General features: G+C 34.1%; 1 protein-coding gene across 1 annotated transcript; it reads right to left on the bottom strand.

The window, feature by feature from the left end:
- Positions 1-4,954: 4,954 nt before the first annotated feature.
- LOC136987274 (UPF0389 protein CG9231-like) lies at positions 4,955-10,032 on the bottom strand. The gene is made up of 3 exons (XM_067284986.1): positions 9,827-10,032; positions 6,602-6,701; positions 4,955-6,361 (listed from the first exon to the last, which is right to left on the bottom strand). The coding sequence occupies exons 1-3, from the start codon at positions 9,948-9,950 to the stop codon at positions 6,178-6,180; spliced, it is 408 nt and encodes a 135-aa protein (XP_067141087.1). The 5' UTR covers positions 9,951-10,032; the 3' UTR covers positions 4,955-6,177.
- Between the last annotated feature and the right edge of the window lie 1,329 nt (positions 10,033-11,361).

Genomic DNA, 11,361 nt, shown 5'->3' with positions numbered 1-11,361 from the left:
CCGTATTAAGCTGCCCTGGATATTTAGTGTCGAGTACAGCAACACAGACACGTTCGTACCATTTAATTCTCTCAATACATTCACTAAGCGAGCTCCGCATCATGTGACATCGTCTATAAGTTGGTCTTGTTACACGAGTAACTTGAGACGAATTCCCTTGAAAACCCTAATTAATATTCATTACACGTTCAGTCACATGGTGAAGCAAGACCCATTACCAATAAAGTAGGCCCTAATTGACAAAATCAAGGCCGATCGTATAGCTCTAGTGCTGTACTGACGCGTTTATATACTTATCTCTACGTTAAATCTATTCTGTATACCCAGGTAGCGTGTTTATTCAGCTGTATTGTCTTACTGCTTCTTTATCCAGCTGTACTAAAGCCGTTTTACTAGGTAATGCGCCCACTGTCTTTTTTTGGTGTGTTTATGGTTACGTGCAGGCCCTTTCCGAATACTCCTAATAATAAAATGTAGGAAGTAGGGACCCATATACATTTTCGTTTACTTTTAATTTGCTATGGGGTCCCAATATGTATTATTCCAATGGCATCTTGGGTGGTTCTACCTGCACTAATTCTTTATTCATCTACTCGTGAATAATATTTACGAATATAAAATTTCCTTGTATTATCTTTTTACTTGTTTACAGAGTTTCTATTGTATATCTATACAATAGAAACTCTGTAAACAAGTAAAAAGATTGGCGGGTTTTTTTAGAATCTCGTAGAAGTGACGTAACAGTTGTTCCCACTAATCTCTACACTCGGTTGACTAGTAGGTGGGCCCCTCCATCCTTGGAAGATTGATGTAAGAACCAGCTGTGGGAAGAATTGGGCTTTAAGATTGTCACCATCTCCTGTTACTGTATTTTGAAGTTTCTTATTACAGAATACGTTTTATTATTTGCGTAAATATGCAAATCGCCTGAAATGATCCAAATTACACTAGAGATCCTCTAAATATATACTTAACACTTTCCGTATACAGTAAAACCTGCGTAAACCGGAATTTTTTCGTTTTATACAGGTTCTGTTTATACAGGTACCTGTACAATAACTGTACAGGTTTTTACTGTACAGTTATTGTTTTCTTGCTTTAAAGATGAGAAATTCACATGTGAGCCACTGTGTATACTTCACGTCATTTAACATAATTAAAAACTGCTTTACATTATAATAATTAGTGTTTTGGATATCCATTTACGATCAAGAATTGAGATAAATGAATTGGAGCCTGCAACATGGTATTCCATCCATTTCCGAAAGCCACGATGGGCCTGGTGATCTCGACGATGATTACAATTGAGCAATAGCTGATCCAGAAATATCTAGGTGGTGTACGGAAAGGATATTATCTGAAGTAGCGGGCTTTACTCGAGAAAAACCCTAAGAAGGGGGTGCAATGCCCTGCGCACCTCCCAAATCCGACCCTTCATATTAAATGCCGTTAATTAACCTTTTATACGCTTAAAACTAGACAATTCATAGCATTCATCCTCGAAATATGCGTGTGTATGGGAGGTCCACCTCTCTCTAGTGGTCCCCCCAACTTGCAACGTAAACGGATTCTCATGTTAATGTTTTCTTTTCGAGACAGCTGAGCTGCAGGTGTTCCTGTTTTTATAAAAACTCGATTCTAGGAATTCCATCCCGGCCGATGTTGTGGAAGTAACTTAGATTGACACAATCGGGGAAGATGAATAACAGGATCGACAAGTGGGAGGAGGAGAATACTGAATAGAATGTGGGAACCACTCTGATCGCGCGATAGATTATTAATCACTCTCTAGAGGAATTTTTAAGAATTTCAATAGAAAAAAATCTAGATATAGGGTCTAAAACCCTCGAGCTTTATTTTTTTTTATCTTCAATAAAATCATTTGCTAATTGATTAATTCTAGTCGGGCCGTCGAGAGCTTAAATGGGGCCCAGGAATAGAGCTAGCCCCTTTTACCTTTTAGAGAGACCCAATGAAATACGTAGAATGTTTCTTTATTAATAATAAAAAAAAGCAGTTTTAAAGATTTTATGTTAATAAAAATAAGTTTTTAAGGGTAGGAACCCCTATGGGCAACAGGGGGTTTATCCACGGGGGAATTTAGAAAGATTGGGTAATTTAACTGCCTAACATTCTCCGAAAAGCAACAGGGAGACAGACACGTGCCTTGGTACCCCTGAATCTGCCTTGTGCAGTACCCATATTCTCACAATCCTAGATTGACAGGGCCCTAAATTTTCACCGTGCCCACCTCTCTCGACGGTCCTGGATTCTTCCTAGATATTAAGGATTCATTATAAACGTTTATTTAAAGTTGATGATTCGTTGTATTCGTACTGCGTTAGTAGGGTTGCCAGAGAGGAGTCTCAGGCGGCTCTGCCCCATATTTATTTACATTAGTACAGGAAAAAGTTGTGAATGCCATAAATGCACTTACACTCTAACATATACAATACCTAAAAGTGTGCTCTTCATCCACGGGGCTAGCTAGTGAATGTAGGTTTTTACGTTGTAATTCGGGCCTCCCCTAATTATTTACAAATTAATGAATAAAATCAAATGTACACATTTCAATACAATAGAAAGTGTTCTTGGAAAATTCTATTTGACATCGATAAATTGAAATACAACCTGTAACGTTATTTAAATTAGTTCTTTCCGGAACAAGTTCTTAGAACAAACCAGAATTGTTTATGATGATGATGATGACGAAAACGACGATAAAATTGGCGTGTATGTGCAAGGAATATATATATAAACCTGTGTAAACCGGAATTGCACGGTTAACAGATTAATCTTAAGTTCTGTGACAAAATGATCGTGCGGGCAAGAGTCAGTGTAAGGGTGCAACCAAGGTCATTTGGGCCAAGGGTCTAAACTTAACTACTTTCGATTACATAGAAGTTTCGGTATCCAAGGTTAAAAATCTCACGTGTCATATTTGAAGTCATGCGGTACGTAAATACATCTGTTGCTACTCTCCGGCAAGGCCGTCGAGCGCTTGTACGGGGCCCTTTCGCTCCTTAGAGGGTCCCCTTTTGACATTTTTCGTTAGTAAAAACAATTTACAGGGATGGTAACCATTATGAGTCCCCAAATTTTCTCAAGATGAAAAAAAATTCCCAGTTCCCTCTCGACATTCGTTCGTCACATCGTATGTAAGCTCCCAATGTGCAACGTAAGCTATTGAAAGCAAGAAAGACAAGGCCTCCCTAGGTGCCGAACACAGAGAAAACACAAGATTTATGTTTAGTTTTTAATGCAAAAAACTTGATATGGAAAGAAACTTTAGCTGTATCACTTCCATAAGTGGTGGAAACCTGTATTTACTTGACTTATTAGTGAGGCCGAAGTTTTCAAACGCGAAAACGTGTACGTCGGACGTTCGGCGCCGCTTTCCTGTAAGCCTAGAAGTTTGACAATGGCGTTTGGAACGTCGAACACGATTCCACTGACTTTCCAAACGCCATTGTCAAACTTCCAAGCTTACAGGAAAGCGGCCCTGAACGTCCGACGTACACGTTTTCGCGTCGAAAACTTCGGCCTCAATCTCTCTATTGACTTTGTTCGTGTCTTTTTGAGATGGAACCGCGTACGTGATTGGCCCGAATTCATAGTAAATCGCTTTCTGATAGCATAGGAGTTCCCCGAAAGCCTTGACATATCGAGGAATCTCAATATCAAAATTTTGGTTTAGCAGAGGTGAAGCGCTAATCCACCTTCCTCGAGCCTATTAAAAACGCTCGAATATTTCAAAAATCATTGTAGTTATCTCTCTAAATATCAATTAAGCCGAATTAATAATAATCTTCACCAGCATTCGTTATTCAGAGCAGACAGCAGCGTGAAAGTAGTTTGAACTTGAACTTTATGACATACCCAATTTATATAATAATTTATTATTAATCTGCAACTCCTACGTTAAAGATAAATTACGTCATAATACTTCATCTTCACAGGAAGTGAAAAATTCTTAAGTTTGATAAATTATATATTAATTTTACATTATTATATTTGCCACGTGTCTAATGTTCAGCACATGGTTGCCAGAAGCTCGTGAATTATAATAAATTATCCGCAGTTTGTATGAATATAAATAAAACTTCTTCCCCTCTTCTGGTAGATTTAGCATCTTTTACATTCCCCTGAGACTTCGTTGAAAGCGGTCTTCAAAAGAGGGGCATTAATCTTGTTAGAACCTCCCTACACCACTTCATTTTGTATCACAGCAGGAGCAATGTCGTAGTCAGGAATAAATCATTGGGGTAGCTAGAGGGACAAACTGAAACAATTGGTATTCTTCTTTTTCCCAGCTAGTACTGCTACAGTTTAAGTGTAAAGTAGCCTATGTTTATGGAAAGCATGTATTATGTATACTACATATGACATAAATTGAGGGGGCTTAGCCACCTCATAGCCCCCGTGTATGAGCTGGAGTGGAAAATCCTCGCTCCCTGTTGAGTACAATGATGATCTGTACTTTCGGCAAATCCCTTCTTTAATAACTTATACGATAGTATGTGGATCTCCCTGACAATGAAGAAATGACTTTAAAAACTTTGTTTTCTTCCCCCACTTTCCATCTTTCGCTTATAAAAGTGATCAAATTATTATAAATCTGTTAACTTTCATTCGGAAGAATGTAGGTTTGGGTCTGATGGACTTGAACTTGAGCAATTGAGGTATCACCGTTGTGACCATTTTTTTTTTAATTCTTTCTGCCTTGTGGACTCTAAGAGGATCTTTTTTTGCAAGCCCATTACGGTTTTCCAGGTGCACAATGGGGTGGTGAAGGATACAGCCACCCACGTCACCTTTTCTCAATGCTAGAACTCTTTGCCGCATGCCGCCAATCAGTTTGTTCAACTAACTTGTAAGTAGTGCCGAGCCATTTGCATCCATTCGACAATGTTATATGTTAATATTATGTTTAAAACACAGTATAAATGCAAAGTTTGTTGATTTACATCTTTAATAAATCATTTAATTGTACATTTTTTCCAATTAAAATAACTGTTTTATACCTTACACATTCAACGAAACTTACAATTAAACTTTTATAATATAGAATATAAAAATTCTTAAATCTCAAACTACATAAAATGTACGAGTATAACAATATTTAATTATAATTTAAATTTTATAATAAAATTCTAACATTAATTGTTGTTTATTGCTCATAATTTAACAATTTATATGCTCAAAGGTTACTTAAACAGTGGAGTAGAGGGTCTTTAAAAATTAATATATACAGTCATTTAGAGGTGGCCATTATCCGAGGTTTGACTGTATATATATAAAAAGAAATTGAAGAGTTTCAGAGAATAACATGCATTTGCATACACCCATCATCATAAGTGAATGAGAGAAGATGCCAGATTATTGCCGACAGCTCTAGTGTCTGCTAGAGTCTCTTGATATACAGGATCTTTCAAAAAGAATGCTACCATTTAAAATTTTTGTAATTATGTTAAGTATTATCTGAGAATGTCCTAATGTACATTAAAACACTGGAAAACTGAATTGAAGAGTAGCCGTTTTCATTTACGTGTGGCATTTCCTGGAGGCAGTAGAAGACGAGATGTTTGAATGCAGGCAAGAGATGAAACGCGGATGTTTACTCTAGCGATTGGTACATTGCATACTTCTCAACAATAATTAACATAATTTCAGTAATTTAAAACAGTAGCATTCATTTTGGTAGACCATTTATATCGCTTGCTGGTGATGATGCACACAATCTTAAACAACAGTTTTTCCTAAAAAATCTTTCTCCCAGAAAAACAATTTGAATTGAATTTTACATTTGAGGAGTTTCCTTTACAAATGCATTTCTCTTATTCTCATAAAACATTGCTAATTAACAAAGAACTGAATTGAAATAATATAGTTTCAACCAAATTGGCACATAGTGCATGCAATGGGCAATATTCGTTTCACATTTTTGTTTAATTTTCGGGCAATCAGATGTGAAGCAAAGCAGCAATTTTGTAAATGTGTTAATACTTTTAAAATATGCATATTGTTTTTCAACTGTTTATTGATAAAATAACTCAATTTTTCTGTCGTACATCTTGAAAACATTCCGACAAATGCGTTAATTAAATCTCTGCTTAATACACTATATACAGTACTTTTATTGTTATAAAATTCGTGACAAGTGCAAGATCAAAATATTTATTTTTTACTTTGATTTTGCATTTGGTGCCAATCTAAATTCTTCTGCAATATGCTCTCTCCTCTTCTGGCAGCGTACTTTCCGGCAAATATCATGAGAATACATACTACTCCTGTCACGACGCACATTATGACGTTTATACGAACTCGCGAGACGCTTCTTGCTTTTTCCATTGTTTCCTGACTAAATAGATTATATAAACAAAGTGTAATACACAATAAACATTATTATTGTTTAATAGCATTATTAAATTAAATATGATTCAAATTAAGGAAACACTATTTAAAATTTAAATGAGGAAAACTGTAATTCATTTATTCTAATTGCTTCCTTTAGTTTTCTATTGGCTCAAATTAATAGATTGAAATTTTTTTTAAACTTTGAAATTATAGTAAAATGAATTCAATGGCCTCATATACTTACGAAACGGCTGATGGTACGTCTTTTATTGACGGATACTTCTTGGCCCAAACCAATATGTATTTATCGTAAGTAGTTGGCACATGATCTGGCTGTCTCAGAGCTAAAATAATTGTTTTTTTTTTTAAATTAAAACATATTTTAAGCTGGAAAAACATAGAAAAAGCAATTTTTTATATAATATGAATCTTGGTAAAACTAATTTATTGGAGCTTCTAATAAATAAATAAATAAATACACTAGGGTTGAAGAGTGTATATAATGATGGATCAATAAATAACCAACACTTTTATACTGTTGCTTTTGGGTTCATTTATTGATCTATCCTTATATTTGAGTTATGCAACTCTTCTTGTATATAAAAATTAAAATTCTAGTCAAATGAAGATGTTTTTAATTGTTATTCTTTTGAAGTTTACACCTTTAAACAAAGTTTGAAACGGTATCATCTGCTTCGAGCTCCTCTTACGCGGATGGCGAATCTGCGGCACATTAGAAGAAATGCCTTTTCTCAAGTAGCCTTTTAAATTTATACTAACTGAAGTATATTTACTTCAGTTCTCTAAAAGTAATAGTTCTAAGTCTAAAACTTTGGCACGAATAAATTATTTGGAAGTTAATTATGCCTAATATACGGCGCTCGAGACTCAAAAAAAGGTTTGCCATCCCTATTCTATTATGTTCTAACTTCAATAATTTTTTTCATTTGTAAGAGAACTCTATGTTTAAATTTATAAGATCTAACATAATGAAAAATATGGATCTTATATATATATATAAATTGCAACTAAATTTTCAAATTGATCGACAGTACTGCAAGTTATGTTACCCCCCTCTTATATAATTATAATTTAGTAAATTTGTATTCACATACTAGAGAATTTAATCTTAGTGCAGGTGTATTTTACTAACAAATTTATGGTGCTATTACGTCAGTAAATCTGCATAATTTAATATATATATATCTTATTTTTTTTTGTCTGTTTTCGAGTCATACCTGTTACGCAGCCTTGAATGATGATAATTTCAGTAAGAGAGCTTGTTAGTTCCCACTAACATAACAATAGTTAAAAGAAAATAGTTTTTTGCATTGATTATTATCGTATTTGATAAGTCAGATAATTATAACAGTTAAAACGACCTGCATGAAATAATGGCAGATTTAAGAAATTTCCTCGTTGCATTCCGACGAACAATTTCAAATTGTTTAAAATCTTTAAAAAGAATATCTTTTTTAATTGTTATTTCCGGAAAATAAAAGAATGTTTTATCAAACTTGGTGCTATCAAGGTTGTTATTGCCGTAATTATACCTTACACTAAACAACTTATACTCGGCAGCAGTTTAGAAATATTGCAGACATTCCAAAGACGACCTTGCCAGAGGTCGGATGACCTTGAGTGGGGGATTTTTCTTTGATCAATTCATCCAATAGTGAGAGGATGGGAAAAATTCCCACAACCGATAGCAACCTGTTTGAGCCAATTTTTTTTTTTTTTTTACAGTATAATTCTGTAAGAAGATTGTTTAATTTAATGCAGTATAATTCTTTAAAACTAATATCTTACATATACAATTTATGCATACTTTTTACTTTAAATATCTGAAGTTTTCTTAAAATTCATTCTATAAATATGAACATGCAAATAAGCTAAAATAATTTGCATTTAATTCCATATATTAAAAAGAATGCATCATGCTACACCAATACATTTTATATTTTTCAAAGTAATGTTTGCGAATGAATCAATCTTATATAATCTGGAAAAGTTTAAACTATAAATGGACACATTATTGTCAATTTGACAAGTTTTCTTACATTAAATCAACAGATAAAGTGACCAATTTAACAGGAAGTTCTATTTGTTAAACTCAATGATAATTACTGATAAAACTCGGGAACAATTTATTCTTATTGATACTAAAATACTTTTACAGAAAAACATAGAAATGTAAAAATGTTATAGAAAATTAATATATGGGAATATCGAATATCCATTAATTTTGAGTACAGTTTATGATGAGAGAGTCACGAAAGTACAGTACATCATTGTACACAATAGGAGGGAAGGGGGAGAGTCGAGGCATATGAATTTCTTATAAATCTACTTACTAGTCACGAGAACAGACTATCCGTTAGAAAATATTCACAGAGCTTTGTTAAATCAAGGAGTCCATGAACTATTGTAAGTAAAGGGGAGGAGAGAGTTTGCTGAAAGTAAATCAATAAGATAGGCTCAAAAACTGTACATATAACTAATGGATGAGCCTACTGTCATATCTGTATTATGAATAAATTAAAATTTAAAATGTCATGCTGCCTATGGAAAACATTCAGTGAAAAACAATGCTGCAGGAATTTACAGTCTTTATATTAATTACGAACACATACAAAGAATGGAAGGATAATATTTATAAGCAAGCAACTAAATGTCATAATTATAAAAATGGAATTATTATTTGTGCAGTACATAGTAACTAATTTACATTTACTGTGACTTCTAGCACACCGAGTTTTCAACTACAAATGTTTTCGGCTTTGTTCGGAGGCCGTCTTCGGGTGAAATTACAAGAATTATAATTCTACCGAGACGTCACATATTCTACGTTACACAAATATCCTTCGTATAGCCAAACGGTTGCCGGATTAGATCGAGCTACGTTACTGCTACTATTGATAATTAAATGCCAAGTAATTTGGCCTAGAAGACATTTATATTTTATGTCCTCCAGATTCCGAATAACTGTTATTTTACTTGAATAAAGCCGAAAACATTTTCGGTCAAAAACTCAATACGCGATAAGCGTAAATTAGTTAGTATATAAAATCCGGCAACTGTGATATTGCCGTGTGGAGTATATAGATAAAAGGAGTTATTAAATTACAAAGATCAAATAGGATATTATTTCATAAAACCAACCAATCAACATGTTGGTTATATGACATATTATGCACAAAAGCCAATCAACAGTATCTTAGAATTTTGAATTTTATAGATGCTGTATATATGCTTATACTTTTAAAAGCAATAAAAGCAATCAAGTTAGATGGAGGATATATTTTATTCAATAGAAACTTCGCAGCAGCTATTAATAACGTTTATCATCAGATAAATTGGTTTTATAAACGACAGGAAACAGTATAGACAAGCTCAGAAATACATTACGTATGCAGCATGCAGAAATTAGATTAATATTTTAATGGTAATAACTAATTAAGTTACTCACATTCAAAACTTCCGTTACTTTTTGTGCCATCTGAACTTAATATTCGATAAATATTAACCGAATATTTTGGTTTAAACTGTCGAAACGTTAGGAGCGATAGTTTTCCACCTTGCACAGACAACATTCTGTGTTTGTTTGGCTTACAGTTCCAGCTGACTTAATGCCGAAGTCCACCACATCTAACCACGTTACTTCAGAGTACATCAGCGCCCTCTGAATATCCAGAATCAAAATTTTTTAAATTATTTTTTGCTTAAAACGTTACAACGTAATTAGATTATATATGCAAAGATATTTTTTAATTGGAATTATTAATAAATATAATAATTACGTTATAAAGCTTTTTAGCACAATAATTTAAACAAAATTAAATCTATGAAACTTTAAATATAACAGAAGTAAATGTAATATAGTATTACTTAGAAAGTAATACTTTCTAATCATTTTTCGGGTATTTTGAAAGAGGATCCAGGTTCGAATCCGAGTCGAGATCTCGAAGTTTCCTAGATGATTTGAGCCGTGTATATTGGGGTTTTCAGCTCCCATTACGAATACGTCGAATCTATGATGGGCACGAGCCCAGCAATGGCCATGTGGATGAAACCACTGGACATGGACGGGCCGGCCACATGGAGTTTTCCGGTTTTTTTCGCGTTTGCAATACCTAAATAAGGGGCTGATTTCCCTTATAAAGTCCTCCCTTGGGATTACCCGCGCGTCACAAGCAACAAATAAACAATGATAGGCGTGAAAAACTCAATTAATGCCCACAGACGGAAAAGGTTTAAAAAACAAAAACAGTATGAAAATATACAATCTTTTTATTGTTCGAATCAAACCTGCTTTCCTTTTGACTATTAGAGTATCTATAACAGTAGAATAGTCCTACTTAACAACACTTAACAAAAGACAATGGCCGTACACTAAGTGTTTAGCCGGCGGAAGAAGGGGGAAAGGAGAGAGAAGAAAGAAGAGAAAGGGAGGATCCCTCTGAGCGGAGTACGTAAGGGTAATTACTACTCCCTCTGCGATTAATACTGGCGTGTAGTTTTTAGGCTGCGAGGCCGTGCATCTAAAAGAAAACCCGAGTTGCATCATACACCAATAAGAAGAGCAACTACATATAAGCTAGACAGAGTAAAGATTAAGATTTAAATCTAATACTAAAATTAATACAGAACGTAAACTAGCAAGCCCTATAAGAAGCATAATAACTGAAACAACCAGGAGAAACAACGAAAAAAAAACCGATAACTTTATATTATAGCTGTAAAATATCCCAACTAGCTGTTTGGCCGAATGGTCGAGTAATATGATTAAGATCAGATTCAAAGATCTTTAGCTTTAATTTGTCACACAAACACTATACACACAAATATTAAATGCCAAGATACAGAAAAATGGCGTGTAAAATAGTAATTTCGGAAATCTCAGATAAGTGTCTTTATTTGTTCGTCTAGGTAACATCTGTTAAAATGTGTCTCCTGTCGTTCAAATTGACAGAAATTCCTTTTCTTCCCTTACACACAGTATCG

Source organism: Centruroides vittatus, unplaced genomic scaffold, assembly GCF_030686945.1.
Source record: "Centruroides vittatus isolate TY-2023 unplaced genomic scaffold, ASM3068694v2 scaffold_149, whole genome shotgun sequence".
Taxonomy (NCBI): Eukaryota; Metazoa; Arthropoda; class Arachnida; order Scorpiones; family Buthidae; genus Centruroides; species Centruroides vittatus.
Note: the sequence above shows the minus strand (reverse complement) of the source record. Positions and strands in the feature narration are given on the sequence as shown.

Excerpts from the sequence above, each read along its gene's own strand:
- LOC136987274 (XM_067284986.1), bottom strand. The coding sequence starts at position 9,950 with ATGTTGTCTGTGCAAGGTGGAAAACTATCGCTCCTAACGTTTCGACAG. Across the intron at positions 6,702-9,826 it reads AAGTAACGGAAGTTTTGAAT|CTCTGAGACAGCCAGATCAT; the intron begins GTGAGTAACTTA and ends CAATTATTTTAG. Across the intron at positions 6,362-6,601 it reads GACGTACCATCAGCCGTTTC|TCAGGAAACAATGGAAAAAG; the intron begins GTAAGTATATGA and ends TAATCTATTTAG.